The sequence below is a fragment of the Capsicum annuum genome, chromosome 9 (genome assembly GCF_002878395.1).
Source record: "Capsicum annuum cultivar UCD-10X-F1 chromosome 9, UCD10Xv1.1, whole genome shotgun sequence".
Taxonomy (NCBI): domain Eukaryota; kingdom Viridiplantae; phylum Streptophyta; class Magnoliopsida; order Solanales; family Solanaceae; genus Capsicum; species Capsicum annuum.
Genome location: NC_061119.1, coordinates 158,391,258 through 158,408,139, shown reverse-complemented (window position 1 = coordinate 158,408,139; position 16,882 = coordinate 158,391,258). Strand labels below are relative to the sequence as shown.

At 40.4% G+C, this 16,882-nt stretch overlaps 1 protein-coding gene across 1 annotated transcript; it reads right to left on the bottom strand.

Annotated features, from left to right (window-relative positions):
• Positions 1-472: 472 nt before the first annotated feature.
• Positions 473-13,624, bottom strand: LOC107842432 (sodium/calcium exchanger NCL). The gene is made up of 7 exons (XM_016686273.2): positions 12,933-13,624; positions 3,939-4,124; positions 3,182-3,363; positions 2,584-2,729; positions 2,230-2,506; positions 1,850-2,152; positions 473-932 (listed from the first exon to the last, which is right to left on the bottom strand). Exons 1-7 carry the CDS (start codon positions 13,309-13,311, stop codon positions 684-686), a joined length of 1,722 nt encoding a protein of 573 aa, XP_016541759.1. The 5' UTR covers positions 13,312-13,624; the 3' UTR covers positions 473-683.
• Between the last annotated feature and the right edge of the window lie 3,258 nt (positions 13,625-16,882).

Sequence of the window (16,882 nt, the reverse complement as noted above, 5' to 3'; positions counted from 1 at the left end):
CTAGTGGATTTGTATATTTTAAAACCAATAACCGTTAAACCAAATCGTTAAGTGTAATGGTCCACCCAATTCCAATAAGCAGCTCTAAGTACATCCTTGAGCCCTTTGCTTGACCATGGATTGGACCTCTTTATATTGACCTTAAATGATGTAATCAAAAGATTTAAGGCCCTTTGGCTTATATCATGTTCCAATTTACTTGTCAATTTGTAAAAAAAGATGATTTTAATATTTTTAACTTTTTACTTAGTATTTTAAATTAAGTGTAGTAATAATATTAAAATATAGAGTTTCAAAATATTATTAATAAGATTAATTTGGTACTTAAAATACACCTAATTATTGATTTTTCAAGGGACGTGTTTAGTCAACATGTCCCAAGTAAAATTTGTTGAGTCAACATGTCCCAAGTAAAATGAAATTGACGGAGTTGCAGAAAAGCAGGAATGACAAGTGTGGAGAAACAGCAAAGTACATCAGAAAGAGAAATGGATATGCAGAATCAGTCTGCTTAACATTAGTGAGATGGTTTACTGGAGCGAACACCCTGAAAATCTATAACCAAGAGGAAAATTATGAGTGAAATTATACAACCAAATAGCCTCGGCTCTCAAGTTAAAGCAGCTCCAGCACGTCCAGGAGCAACTGAAATGCGGCTTGCATACAAATTCAACCAAAGGGTCTTAAGACCAACCAAATTTGTAGTCGAGAACGTATACAAGTGCAAGAGAAAAGGGATACAGTAAAAAAGCCAGCAAAGAAGTCCAAAGAGGAAAGGTGATACGAACACTCGCGAAGACCCCCATGACAACACAAACAATTAGAATAACCAGCACCTCTGACGAGAAATCCCATGTCAATCCTCTGATATAGACGAGAGCAAGGAAGACGGATAGACAAAGGAGATTGTTCATAGACACTGCTCCATACAACTGCAAGGTACCATTACAGATGTTATCAAAACTAGGTAATTGTATTATCAAACTGCTTAATGCTCAAATCTGAATTACTGATTATTGAAGCAAAAGAGGTTAACATGGAGTGAAATGGATATTGAGGATTCATATAGGGGACGACCCGGTTCATACCTACTCCGTAGGTGTCGGGGAGGGGGGGGACCACTCCGGGCCTGACCTACGCGCCCTCACCCCAACTTCGTTGGAGGGGCGTTTCGAACCCCCGACCCTGGCACACCACGGTAAGCAAGCTTACCGCTGAGCCAAGGCCATCCCTCATATTGAGGATTCATATAGTTGATTCTAACTAGCTTGGGACTAAGGTGTAGTTGGTTTTGATGTTTTTCCTTAGCATCAAATCACTTGTTTCGTATCAAATGGATCCTACAATGAATCATGTCAAACAAATTTGTGAAGGCCGAAATACAAATTTGAGCAAAATACAAGTAAATTTGTGTTGCAGCAATTCATAAGCTTTATCTGGTCACACACCAAATAATGGACAAGCTTTATGATGGAATACTACATCCTTATATAGGACAGCCCGCTGGGGAAGGACCTCACCCTCTTGGGTGTAATTTAGATAGCCAACTCTAATGTAAGTATTAGTGGCTGCTTCCACGGCTCCCCATCACTCTTATCTTATATAATGTTTACTAAATGGGTCAGAGGAAAGCCTTCCTAACATCAAATACCGCCATCCAATTCTCTCTCTTTTATCTCATCCTGCATACAGAGGTAACCCTAAGGGATTTGACATATTGGAAAACCTCAGATCAAGTCCGCCTCTTGATAACATTAATGATCTTCCATGTTCAGCTAAGCAAGTAAAGGGCAGCAAAACCATAATTTCTACAAACATAAAAGCACAAAAGATGCATCAGGAAACAAACCTCAGAAAATGTTAACGATGCAGATCTCAACTTTTTCCGGCTAGCAAAGATAATAGCTGACACTGCCTCACTGGAGTTGGTTGCCAGTGGCAGCGCAACGAATGAGACGAAAAAAGAAGGAATGGTTGTGGCACTTGAGAAGTTATTGACAGCATCAACTAGGGGATCAGCAAACACGGCAGCAATGACAGTGCCCAGCAACAGCAATAAGACGGCCTTAGTTGCAGTAGATCTGGGATTCTCAACAGCCTCAACACTTTCGTCACTTTGATCCCCTAAGAAGTAGTGTTCTGTCCTTGTTTGCTGCAAGCACGTCTACATTTTATCACTATCATCATGGCAATAAACTATCTACAAATGGTCATTAACACTTGACAAACCTCATGCAAATCACCAAGGTACTTCACTGTACCGGCACCAGTTTCAGGAGAAGGAGCATTGGAACCTCTGGCCTCATTAAGCCATTTTGAAACTCCGGCAATGAACTCAGATAGTTCAACTCGCTGATCATGAGAAGTATCAAAATTTTTCATCAGCTTTTCCACAGCATCATTCTCATTTAAATTCACCTCCTCAAGACGGAGTCCTACTACCAGAGCTCTTAATTCAGAACGTGAAAGATATCCATCTTCATTTTCATCAATTGCCTTGAATAGCCTGACGCGCAATCCTTCATCACATTGATAAGAATTCTAACAACGATTAAAACTGTGCAGAAAGCATTTCAAACTTACTTCTCTAAAACTTCTATATTTGGTGCTCCCTGGTCTGTGCAAAGCCTACCCAATGCACGCATTCTTAAATGTTTCAAAACTCCTGATATAAAATGCTTATGTTTTACATAAGCAAGACGTCTCCTCTGTATCCAAGGCTGAAACACCTGCATTAAAAGTTGGAGAGAAGTTCAGAGCAACTTTGCTTAAAAAAAAAAAGAGAATAAACAGGCCCCATGATTCCAACTGTAAGAAAGTGAAACTATTTAACTGCCTAGTATATAGGATAAGAAAGATTTATCTTTATGTGTTTCTTCTTTTTGGGAGAGGAGGCAGAGGAGTCATCACGTTGTCCCAATACAAGTTCAACTTGAACTCAAGCGGTTATGTGAAAACTATGTTATCCAGGCTATGCAGGGATAAAAACTACTTTAAACACGATCAATCATAGGGAAACATTATTTCCGATTTGAAAATTCAGTTCAAAACTTTAAATATTGGTATTTCTCTCCAAAAAATGCCGTCAAGGCAGATCTCTGCAGATGATGTCATAGCAGTTTGAAATGAGATTACCCACAGTGAATAAAAGAGAAAAAAACATGTCAATGTGTCACACTACCTGATAGAGACAATAAGAAACAAGCAGTGTAAGTGAAATGATAAGAGCGATCAAGACAGCCAAATGTCTTCCTGAAGTTGAATGGAGGAGTTGTGGCAATTGGACAACAACAAATGGAGTTACAGACACGGCCATTATTGTTGCAGCATATCTTGTCCATACATCAGTACTTACACCAGAACCTACATTCACCAGCTACTCATTGAGTAGAAGCATCTTGATACACAAAATCTGCCATATACTAGCAGGAGTATCACTTGCACAAGTGCAAATTATTGATGCTGTAAATTGTATGGAGTTAATATGGCAGAGTACCAACAAATTTCAAGGACCAGTATAGTAAATTGGAAGAGATATGGATCACAGATATTCAGAGCCCCAAACTTTTGGTTTTAACTGCTTCCCCAAGTGACCATGCAAGTCGTGTTATGAGCTAAATAATTTAACTTTAGTCCCTGTAAGTTCGGTAATCAGATGGTCAACAAGTTTTGCGAGAGAACTCACCACGGCACCACACGTCTAACCAATGAACTCTCAACAAAGATCAAAGTACGTTCTTTGTCTTGCCTCATAAAACTTGTCCTTTAAAATCCTTACACACCCTCCTTACGGCCCAATATTTAGAAGACGAATAGATTTGATCGTATAGAAAAGCAGGGGGGTGAAAGAAAGTGGTCTATAGCAATATATTTCAGGAAAGACAAAAGGAGGAAAGAACATGCTTCTGCACACATAGGTTAAGAGTTAAGAGGCAAACCGGTCAAGCTGAATCCTTTAGTATCTTTCAAGTCTACAGCAACAGAATCTTGTATGTCGCACTTGCCCACAATGCAACAGGTTCCCCAAATAACAGTTATAAGCATCACAGTTGACCCAGCTAGCAAGCCCATTCCCACAGAAACCTGGCTCTGAGCAGCGGCTGTACTTCCAGATATCCCCGATACTGAAACAATGAATTTCAAAGTAATAAGAACTTTGTGAAAGTTCATTAAGGTTAGTGACATGTAATTGTAAATGATACATTAGGCATCTAGATTAACAATAATTGTTAATAACCGAGAAATTCACGATGGCAGGTGTTTAGAAATTATATCCTTCTCCAATTAATACAAGGGAGCTAGAGTGGAGGAAGGGGGTTCAACAGAACCTGTAGTTTTGATTCAAACCTTGTATTAGTCTTAAGTAATTCATTTAATATGTACAAATTATTAACTTAGAATACAGTACTTAAATGGACTAAAATCCCAAACCAAAAAGCTTCAAATCCTGACTCTGCCACTGTAATAATACCAGGGTCGAACCTATGACATATGCCTAACCAACACATCACACATTTTACTCTTACCATAGACCAAAGTCATGGAATTAGGTGTTGCAATATATGGACGAAGTGAAACTTACTCTATCACAAGGACTGGCTAAACCTGCGACCGTTAGAACGTGTTTTGGAATTTTTGGAACGCGTTTTAGGCCATTCCGGGACCCCGAAACAATAAGGGTTGGCGATTAAGGCGTGCAACGGAGGCATGACACACCCTGACGTGAAAACCAATAGCCTGGAGCGATAAGGGCATGCCATGCCTTCCGCATAGCGCAATAAGGACGTGCCACACCCAAGGTCGCAGCGACGCCTAAATTTCGTTTTCTCTACAGTTTTTCCAGGGCATTTTGATTATTTACGTCCTAAATACTCCTAAAACATATACTAAAGCGCACTCCCTCACCCCATAACCTAAATACATCGTTTCATCTTCTCTCAAGCTCTCAAGAATATCAAAAAGAGGGGTTCCTCTGATAATTCCATCTCTAAGGCTCAAATTCAAGTCTCCTTCAAGGAAAATTCATTAAGTTCAGGTATGTGGGGTTTAAATAAGAATAACCTTTCATCCTTGTACCCAAAAGTTGGGTTTTTACTTGAATTTAAGAATTTAATGACTAGGGTTCATACCCACTTTTCTCATATGCTTCCCCATGAGTTAAATCTTATTTATCACAAGATTTCATGTTTGCTTATGTTTTATTCATGAAATTGATCTTATGAATTGAGTTTTATCATTTTGACATGAAATTCCATGATTTGGTGAATGTTTACAAAGTTAGCATGATTTACTCGGTTTACAAAAAGTTCAAGCTTACTAGTTCAAGTTACAAAGTATTGTAGCATGATTAAAATTTCAGTTTTGATCTTATGATCTCAGACAAGATATGAAATTCACACAGTTATTTAAGAACAAGGTTTAGCAAAAGAAGCATGATTGGTTTTCAGTTTTAAAAACCTATATGCTTATTTCAAGGTGAATTTCATAAAGTATGAGCACTAGTATGTTTTGGTAGTAGTATTTAGCATTGAGGGAAATGTGGGTATAGTGCATCCTATTTCATCGAAACTACATGCAACAGTAGGTTAAAGGGGTCTTGCCAGAGAGTGTCTCCCTTGCCCGAATGGGCTAAGTTTAGTGATTACTCTCGTCAAGGTTCTATACCGATGGCAAGGTACAGAACAACTCTCCTCAACGTGGTCAGACGTCGGACTCCATGCGAGCTCACGTGGTTAATGTCGGTTATAAGAATTTCCCACAAAGTAAAGATTTCAGAAACTAAGTATAATAGCTCACAAGCTTTATTCAGATGTTGTTTTATGAATTGTTTTATGACTTATGCTTATGTTGATTTAGTTTTCAATTTCTTTCATGATCATGATGAGTTTATTTGAACTTAGCATGCATGTTTTATGATTATGATCAGTACCAATTTTACTTATTGCATTCACACCCACATACTCAGTATATTCCAGAAGTACTGACCATATATGTCAGTGTGGCTACATTATTTCATAATGTAGGTTCTAGTGTTCATCCACAACAGTTCGATTAGCCATGATCACTATTTCCTACATCATGTCAGTTCGTGAGAACTCATGTTTCAAGGGCCAAGACTATGTTTATTTCAAATATTTAGCTAATAAGTGAAAGTTCAATCTTTATGCTTTCTTTTGAGTCAGTTAGGGTCTATCCCAGTGGATCTTCAGTTTTATTTAGAGGCTAGTCAGAACTTGTCAGTTGTATTCTTGGACATTCAAACTTTTAGTTGTGGTTTTGTTTATCTTGTTTTTATTGAGATTGGTATTCCAAGTGTTCAGCTTATAAGTTAAAGTTCCAGCTTATATGTCCATACAAATTATTTATTATTATGTGCTAAGTGGGTACCATGAGTTAGATTTGGGGCTACTTGTAGTCCTACGTACCGTGTGACGTCCAAGGGTAGTCACGGGGCGTTACAATTTTGGTATCAGCACCTAAGGTTTTAAAGTGTCTTAGGGAGTCTAACAAACCGCGTTACGTAAAGTCATGATCATAGGTGTAAAGCGCGTCACACTTACGAGCGAGAGGCTACAGAACATATTACGAACTATCCTTTCTTTCATGATCTCTATCGTGCTTTGAAGTTACCTCTATCTGCTCTAACTCGTGGTTTCACATGACCGAGAATGCCTCCTCGCGGAGCTTACGCCCACAGGAATCAGGACCAACCAGCCCCACCACCACTTGCAGACCCTTTGAATGAAAATGTCACCCATGCTGAGTTTCGGGCTATCTGTCGTGAAAGCTAATGCTCAGGGTAATCAGCCAACAACGATCCCAATTCAATAGAATGGGTAACTTAGTTGCAGCCAGAGTTAGAGATTTCATGAGAATGAACCCACCAGAGTTCTTTGGTTCAAAGGTGAATAAGGATCCACAATTTTTCATTGACGAGGTGAAGAAAATCACTCGGATTCTGTAATTATAGAAGAAGGGATCATGGAATTGGCTTCTTACCAATTGAAAAATGTTGCTTATGACTGAGTTATTATGTTGAAGGAAGGTAGGGGTGAGAATGCAACTCCTATGAGTTGGGATGTGTTTCAACAACTTTTTTGGACAGGTTTTTTCCTTGTGAAATGAGTGCGGCTAAGGTGGAGTTCATGAACCTCAAGCAAGGTTCCATTTCGGTGAAGAAATATTGTCTCAAGTTCACTCAGCTTTCTAAGTATGCACCAGAGTTGTTGCTGGATTCCAGGGCTCGTATGAGTAAATTTGTCACTCGAGTGTCGAACATAGTGGTCAAAGAGTGTAGAACTGCCATGTTGATTGAAAATATGGATATTGCACAATTGATGACCCATGCTCAGCAGATTGAGGCTGAGAAACTGAAGGAAAAAAAAAGGTAGGCCAAGTGGGCTGGGACTGGGCAGGTTGAGTATGGTCCACATAAGCCAAGAAGCCAGGAGGGGGGAAGTCATTCTCAATTTTAGAGTCGTTAGTCAGCACCCGCACTGTCTCAGCACATGCTCCTGCACCCAGCACTAGGCAGGAGCAATGGGGTCGAGCACCGTCCACTAGATCTCAGGGTAGCATTTCGAAGAGGCATGTTTTTCCTGCCTACAAGAAGTATGGTAGAAGTCATCCGGGTAATACTTATAGGTAGAGATGGTTGTTATAATTGTGGTAAAACAAGCCATAAGATCAAGGAATGCCTTTTTTCTAATCAGGGAAGTGGAGATGCTATCCCTCAGGCTCAGTCCAACACTTCAGCAACTCAGTCAGACTGCCCAGTTCCACAGCAAGGTGCATCATCCAGTACGGGTAGCGGTCAGCATTAGAACCGGTTTTATGCTCAACCTTTCCTTTAGGAGCAGGAGAGGTCCCAAGATATAGTCACTGATATGCTTCGTGTCTTTCACCTTGATCAAGGAATGCCCTTTTTCTAAGCAGGGAAGTGGAGATGCTCGCTCTCAGGCTCAGTCCAATGCCCTTTTTTTAAGCAGGGAAGTGAAGATGCTCACCCTCAGGCTCAGTCCACCACTTCAGCAACTCAGTCAGGCTGCCCAGCTGCGAGGGTGCATCATCCAGTACCGGTGATGGTCAGCGTTAGAACCGGTTCAATGATCTACCTTCCCTCCAGGAGAAGGAGAGCTCCCAAGATGTAGTCATTGATAGGCTTCGTGTCTTTCACCTTGATGCTTATATGTTGTTAGATCCGGGGTCAACCCTCTCTTTTGTAACCCGACTTATTGCTGTGAACTTAGGTGTAAGTCCCGAGAGTCTTTCCAAACCTTTTTCAGTTTTCACTTTTATTGGTGAGGCAATTGCTGCTAGACGAATATACAAAAAGTGTCCTATTACCGTTCTCCATAGAGTTACAATAGCAGATTTAATAAAGCTAGAGATAGATTTTGATGTCATTCTTGGTATTAATTGGCTTCATCATGCTACGCCTCAGTTGATTGTCGTACCCGAATGGTGAAGTTTCAATTTTCTAATGAGTCAGTCCTCGAGTGGGAGGGTAGTTCGATAACTCCTAAAGGTCATTTCATCTCCTATATTAAGGCCAGAAAGCTAATCTTAAAGGGGTGTATCTATTACCTTGTTAGGATTAAAGATACTAAGTTTGAGGCTCTAACCATTAAGTCCATTCTTGTAGTCAATGAGTTTCAACAAGATCTACCCGGGAGGCCGGTACCTCCTAATAAAGAATTCGGGATTGATCTACGCACAGATACCCAGCTCATCTTCATTCCTCCCTACCGAATAGCACCAACTGAACTTAAGGAGCTGAAGGAGCAACTTAAGGACCGCTTAGATAACGGGTTCATCAGACCCATAGTTTCTTCGTGGGGTGCTCTAGTCCTATTCATGCGCAAAAAAGGATGGTAATCTCAGAATTTGTATAGATTACCGACAGCTAAACAAGGTCACATCAAGAATAAGTACCCCATCCCCAGAATTGACGACTTATTTGGCTAGCTTTAGGGTGCCCGTTGGTTTTTGAAGATTGATCTCAGGTCGGGATATCACTAGTTGAAGGTCGGGGATGTGACATTCCGAAGACTGCTTTTAGAACTCGGTATGGTCACTTTGAGTTTGTGGTTATGTCTTTTGGACTAACAAATGTTTCTGCAGCCTTTATGGACTTAATGAACAGAGTTTTCATTCAGTATTTGAACATGTTTTTCATTGTCTTCATAGATGACATACTTGTCTATTCCTGGAGTGAGAAGGAGCATGTAGACCATTTGAAGATAGTGTTGAAGACCCTCAAAGATCGTCAGTTGTGTGCAAAGTTTAGTAAGTGTGAATTTTGGTAGGAGTTTGTTACTTTTTTTGAGACATGCGATTTCGGGTGAAGGTATTTATGTAAACCCTCAGAAAACAGATATAGTTAAGCACTGGCCTAGGCCCATTACTCCAGCTGACACTAGGAGCTTTATAGATTTAGCCGATTATTACATGAGATTTGTTGAAGTTTTTTCCTTCATAGCTGCATCGTTGACTATGTTGATACAAAAGAAGGTGAAGTTCTAATAGTCATACAAATGCAAGAAAAGTTTTCAAGAGCTAAAGGATAGGTTGACTTCAGCGCCGGTATTAGCTCTGCCAGATGGGTTAGATAGATTTGTTGTTACTATGATGCCTTCAGAGTTGGGTTAAGTAGTGTTTTGATGCAAAATGGAAGGGTAATAGATTTATGCCTCCAGACAACTTAAAGATCAAGCAAAAAATTATCCGACTCATGATTTGGAATTAGCAGTTGTTGTGTTTCCCTTGAAAATTTGGAGACATTATTTATATGATGTGCACGTGGGTATTTTCCCTGACCATAAGAGTTTTCAATATGTGTTCACACACAAGGAGTTAAATCTTCGTCAGAGAATATGGTTGGAGTTGCCAAAGGATTATGACATGAATGTGCTCTATCATCCGAGTAAGGCAAATGCAGTAGCTGATGCTTTGAGTAGGTTGTCAATAGGTAGCGTAGCCTATGTGGAAAAAGAGAAGGAATTGGCCAAAGAGGTGTATAGAGTAGCTCGATTGGGAGTTCGTTCGCACGATAAAGATGATGATGGATTGATGGTTCTAAATGGTTCCAAGTCATCTCTTATAGCAGAGGTGAAGGAAAAACAAGGCAGTGATCCAACACTTAAGTCAGTTGATGGATGTAGTTCATCAGAAAAAGGTTGAAGTTTTCTCCCAAGAGGAAGATGATGTTCTTCGCTATCAGGGTCGTCTATGTGTTCCCAATGTTGACAAGTTGAGGGAAAGGATGTCGGAGGAAGCTCATTGTTTCAAGTATTCGATTCACCCTGGTGCCACCAAAATGTACCGCAACCTTTCTGAAAGTTTATTAGTGGAATGGCATGAAGAGGGTTGTAGCAAACTTTGTAGCTAAGAGTCCCAATTATAAACAAGTGAAAGTTGAGCACCAAAGGCCAGGAGGTATACTTCAGGATATTGGCATTTCTACTTGAAAGTGGGAGGCATGGATTTTATTACGGGACTTCCTCGCACCAGACGTAAGCATGATTCGATTTGGTCATCGTGGATCGGATACCAAGTCAGCCCATTTCTTGCCAGTTAAGACCTCAGATACAATGGAAGATTATGCTAAGTTATATGTTCGTGAGTTAGTGGGACTCTATGGGATTCCTGTATCCATCATTTCTAACTGAGTTACTCAGTTTACTTCTCATTTTTAAAAATCGTTTCAGAAAGGCCTTGGTACAAAGGTGAAGCTTAGTACTGCTTTCCACAGGCCGAGCGTACTATTCAAACTTTGAAAGACATGTTGAGAGCTTATGTGATTGACTTTAAAGGAAATTGGGATGATCATCCACCCTTGATTGACATTGCTTATTATAACAATTACCATTCTAGTATTCAGATGGCTCCATTCGAAGCCTTATATGGTCGTAGGTGTGGGTCATCTATAGGGAGGTTTGAAGTTTGTGAGGCTACTTTGATTGGGATGGATTCTGTTTTCGAGGTTATGGAGAAGATTCAGTTGATTAGGAAGAGGTTGAAAACCACTCAAAGTCGTCAGAAATCGTATGCAGATGTTAGGAAGAGAGAGTTAAAATTTGCAGTTGGTGATTGAGTATTTTTTAAGGTGTCACCCATGAAGGGAGTGATGGGGTTTGGAATAAAAGAAAAGCTTAGTCCCCAGTATATTGGTCCATATGAAATCATAAAGTGTGTTGGAGATGCCACTTATGAGCTAAGATCTTCCGTCAGAATTAGTAATTGTTCATCCAGTGTTCCATGTGTCTGTTGAAGAAGTGCATTTGAGCCCCATCCTTAGTAGTACCCATAGAAAGTATTAGAGTGAAGGATAGTTTATCTTATGAGGAGATCCAAGTTGAAATTCCTTCTCCCACTCATATTCTAACAGATCTTATGATCTCAGACAAGATATGAAATTCACACAATTATTTAAGAACAAGATTTAGCAAAAGAAGCATGATTGATTTCCAAATTTATAAACCTATATGCTTATTTCAAGGTGAATTTCATAAAGTATGAGCACTAGTATGTTTTGGGAGTAGTATTTAGCACCGAAGGGAATGTGGGTTTAGCGTATCCTATTTTTCAAAAACTACGTGTCACCGTCGGTTAAAGGGGCCTTGCCAGAGAGTGTGTCCCTTGCCCAAATGGGCTAAGTTTAGTGATCACTCTAGGTAAGGTTCTATACTGATGGCAAAGTATAGAACAACTCTCCTCAATATGGGTAAGACGTTGGACTCCATGCTAGCTCATATAGTTTATGTCGGTTATGAGAATCTCCCAAAGAAGTAAATATTTCAAAAACTAAGTGTAATGGTTCACAAGCTTTATTCAGATGTTGTTTATGACTTATGCTTATGAGATTCAATTTCCAATTTCTTTCATGATCATGGTGAGTCTATTTACACTTAGCATGAATGTTTTATGATTATGACCAGTATCAGCTTTACTTATTGCATTCACCTCCACATATTCGAAGTACTAACCACAAATACGTCGGTATGACTACATTATTTCATAATATAGATTATGGTGTTCTTCTAAACAATTCAATTAGCCACGATCACCATTTCCTACATCCTGTCAGTTAGTGAGTCCGCATGTTCCGAGGACCAAGACTATGTTTTTAGCTAATAAGTAGAAGTTCGATATTTATGCTTTCTTTTGAGTCAGCTGGGGTCTGTCCCAGTGGCTCTTCAGTTTTATTTAGAGGCTTGTCAGAATCTGTCAGTTGTCTTCTTGGACATTCAGACTTTTAGTTGTGGTTTAGTTTTTGTTTTTTTTGAGATTGATATTCCAAGTGCAATTCAGCCTATAAGTTAAAATTTCAGCTTATGTCTAATACAAATTGTGTATTATTCAGTGCTAGTGCGTAACATGAGTTAGCTTTGGGGCTACTTGTAATCCTAAGCACATTGTGACATCCAGGGTAGTCTAGCCTGCGAAAATAGTTACAACAGATACAGTGCTGATGTGACATATAATTGAGGAGAGCTTTCATTTTAGAAATTGGAATTTTCAGCTGACACAATAAAGACCGAGCTGAGGTGTCTAGATATGCATTCTCAAAGTTTGAGTATTTACTTACCAGTTGATATCAAATTTAAGTGTGTGTTTATGTGTTTTATGCCTAAAAAATACAGAAGAATATTGCTCTCCAAAAATACTCGGGAGACACCTTTTCACATCAAATTATTTCATTTAGTTCAAAATTAGAATCTAGATGTTCAGATACTATAGGAAAGTTGCATTTCTATATATATCAAAAGGGTAGATCAATTTGAATCTAGAAGTGTCCCAAACGATGTGTACAACAAAAATTCCAGTTTTTCAACTCTATACTAAACTGATGTATTGAGTATCAAAACCAAAAAGATCGAAAAAAAATGAATTAATTAGTGAACCAAATGAGAGACCGATAATTATCATACCGAGAATAAGCATAGCATCAGGAAGAGCACCAAGGACAGGAAGGAACAGTCCACCAATAAGACCAGGTCCTAAAATCTCAAGCAACAGTTCACTACCAGAAGATAAATACGTAGCCGCAAGGAACATCAAATAACCATAAACCAAAACGAGAAAAACATTCCCAAGAGCAGTTTTAGTACAAGGCAAAAATCCATAACTCTTTTCACAACTCTCCGTTCCGGCGCCGACAAAATCCTGTTCCAACCGGAGAACTTCAAAATTCTGATGATCGATTTCACTGTCGTGCAATCCATCGGAAATTAGTCCGATGTGACGGCTATAAGCGGAGCCGGAGAAGATGAAGAGGATGAAGAGAGTGAGAAAAGCCTTGAAATACATTGTTGGAAATTACTATTATGGTGGTAAAGTATTAGTAGTAGCACAAAACATCATTATATATAATAGTGCTGTTTGTATTAATTATTATGATTTATTGAACAGATGTTACAGTGTTTGAGAGTGGAAATTGGAGTCGGTTAATTAATTATTTATTCATTTGAATAATTCGTTTTGTAATAAATTGTATAAGGCCAGAGATGCCATCGAGTCGGTAGGAGTGGGGAGCGTTCCTGAGAATGGAATGATACTTCGTTTCATAACATGGGTAATCCGGAGTTTTCATCTTTCTGGTACTGAAATAGATGTTTGAGACATATTCAAGTTGAAGTGAAAAAGAATAATTGGGGTTCGAGATTGTGACTTTCAACTAAAAGGGATAGATAAGTTTTCTAATTAATTGATGTCAGTTTTAAAAATTAGATGAAAGGAATAATTTTTTTTTTTAGTTTTTCTTAAATATTTTGGTTTCAACAATTTTGATAGTTATTCGATAACTTTGTGAAGTTGTTTAACGACTATCGAAGTTATTCGACAATTGTGTGAAGTTGTTAAGACAAGTCGAACAACTATTCCAATTGTTTAAGGGATTTTACTTTTTAAACTTAGGGATGTTATGGGATCCACTTATCTCCTTTTTTTTAACTAAAGACTTGAGAGGGTCTATGAAATCATTTTTTTCCGGAGATTCAGTTGTTAAGTTTGTTTACTTTTTAAGATTTAACTTTTAATTACTATTTCCTATTTTCCTTTTTAATTATTTTTATTTGAGGTGTGTTCAAATTTCTTTTTAGTTGCTCCTTTCATCTTTTAAGAGTAATTTAATTAAAAATTTTCTATTATACTCTTATTTAAATTAAGAAGATCATTAATTACAACAATAAATCCAGTGTATTCCCACCTAGTGGGGTCTGGGGGTAAGATGTATGCAGTCCATACCTCTACCTCTAAAGAAGTAGAAAGGTTGTTTACGATAGACTCCCGGCTCAAGTCACGAAATACCACACAAACTCATAGTACAGCACAGAACTAGATTACATAACATAAATACGGCACCTATAAGTATTAGAAAACAGAGGAAAGCACACAGATTCGTAATAAAACATGGAACACGGAATCATAACAAGAATAAAACCCCCACCAAGTAATTTCCTACACTAGCGACCCAAACCGGCCCTAGTCTTCTGCCCTAATTCGCGTCCTCCAGACCTTCCTATCTAGGGTCATGTCCTCGGTGAGCTGTAACTGCTCCATATCCCGCCTAATCACCTCACCCCAGTACTTCTTCGGCCTAGCCCTACCCCGCCTAAAACTATCCAACGCTAGCCTCTCACACCTACGAACCGGGGCATCCATGCCCCTCCTCTTCACGTGTCCGAACCATCTCAATCGGGCTTCCCGCATCTTGCACTCCACTGGAGTCACACCAACCTTCTCCCGGATAGTCTCATTTCGAACTCTATCCCCTCTAGTCAGCCCACACATCCAGCGCAACATCCGCATTTCTGCCACCTTCATTTTTTGGATATGGGAGTTCTTAACTGGCCAACACTCCACTCCATACAACATGGCCGGATGGACTACCACCCTGTAGAATTTGTCTTTCAGCTTGGGCGGCACCTTCTTATCACACAACACCCCCGACGCGAGCTTCCACTTCATCCATCCCGTCCCAATACGGTGCGAGACATCCTCGTCAATCTCACCGTTACTCTGGATCACGGACCCGAGATACTTGAAACTATCCCTCTTATATACCTCCTGTGATTCCAGCTTCACTACTACCTCATTCTCCCGCCTCACGTCATTAAACTTGCATTCCACATACTCTATCTTACTTCTGCTCACCCTGAACCCTTTAGACTCAAGAGTTTGCCTCCACACCTCTAATTTATCATTCACACCCCCTCGAGTCTCATCTATCAGAACTACATCGTCTGCAAAAAGCATACACCAAGGCACCTCCCCTTGAATACGCCGCGTCAACACATCCATCACCAACGCAAACAAAAAGGGACTAAGAGTAGATCCCTGATGCAATCCTGTCAAGACAGTGAAATGCTCTGAGTCTCCTCCCGCCGTCCTCACCTGAGTTTTCGCTCCATCATACATATCCTTAATTGCTCTGATATATGCCAGCGGTACTCCACTCACCTCCAAGCATCTCCAAAGCACCTCCCTGGGGACTTTGTCGTAAGCCTTCTCCAGGTCGATAAATACCATGTGCAGGTCCTTCTTCCTTTCCCTATACTGTTCCACCAACCTCCGCACCAGGTGAATTGCCTCTGTCGTCGAGCGGCCAGGCATAAATCCAAACTAGTTTTCCGAAATAGACACTATCCGTCTCAGCCTCACCTCGACCACTCTCTCTCAAATCTTCATAGAGTGACTCAATAGCTTAATCCTCCTATAGTTATTGCAACTCTGGATGTCACCTTTATTCTTATAGAGAGGGATCATGGTACTCCACCTCCAAGCCTCGAGCATCTTTGCCGTCTTAAAGATTTCATTAAACAATCCAGTCAACCACCTTACACCAGCCTCTCCAACGAACTTCCAAAACTCTACCGGTATCTCGTCCGGCCCCGTCGCCCTACCCCTTCGAATCCTGCGAACAGCCTCTCTAACCTCTTCTACCTTAAAACGTCTACAGTAGCTAAAATCCCGACACTCCTCTGAGTGCTCCAGTTCCCCTAACACAATAGCTCTATTCCCTTCGTCATTCAAGAGCCTATGAAAGTACGACTGTCATCTATCCTTAATGTGGCCGTCCTCCACCAACACTCTACCGTCCTCCCCCTTAATGCACCTCACCTAATCGAGGTCACGACCCTTCCTCTCCCTAGCCTTAGCGAGTCTAAACAACTTTTTCTCCCCTCCTTTCCCCTGTAACCCTGAATACAAGCTCTCAAAAGCGGCCGTCTTAGCTGCCGTGACTGCTGACTTATCCTCCTTCCTAGCTAGCTTGTACTCTTTCCTGTTTACCCACTTCTCTTCTTCGTCCTTACTCTCAACCAATTTAGCATGCGCCCCTTTCTTGGTCCCCACTTTCTTCTCCACCTCTTCATTCCACCACCAATCCCCCCGATGATGCCCGACCCGTCCCCTAGAAACACCCAACACCTCACTTGCATTCTCCCTGATGCACCTAGCCGCCCTATCCCACATACTATCCACGTCCCCCCTACACTCCCACACCCCCATTCCCACCAACTTCTCCCCTATCTCCCACGCATTCACTGGCGTCAAGCCGCCCCACTTAATTCTAGGTCTACACTCCTTACTCCTCCTCTTTCTATTCTTCTTTATACCCAAATCCATAACCAAGAACCTATGTTGGGCCGAAAGATTCTCACTCGGGATGACCTTACAGTTCTTACACAACGCCCTATCCCCTTTCCTAAGCAACAAAAAGTCAATCTGGGTCCTGGCTATCGCACTTCGAAAGGTGATCAGGTGATCGTCCTTCTTCGGGAAGTCCGAGTTCACCACCACCAGCCCAAAGGACCTCGCAAACTCCAATAGAGTAGCCCCCTCTTCATTTCTAATTAATCCATGCAAACTTGGTAGCAAA

Bases quoted from the DNA above. Each gene is read 5' to 3' on its own strand.
- LOC107842432 (XM_016686273.2), bottom strand. From the start codon at position 13,311: ATGTATTTCAAGGCTTTTCTCACTCTCTTCATCCTCTTCATCTTCTCC. The intron at 2,730-3,181 runs GTAGTGTGACAC...CTTTTAATGCAG, and splicing joins TTTCTTATTGTCTCTATCAG to GTGTTTCAGCCTTGGATACA. The intron at 2,507-2,583 runs GTAAGTTTGAAA...ATTGCGCGTCAG, and splicing joins AATATAGAAGTTTTAGAGAA to GCTATTCAAGGCAATTGATG.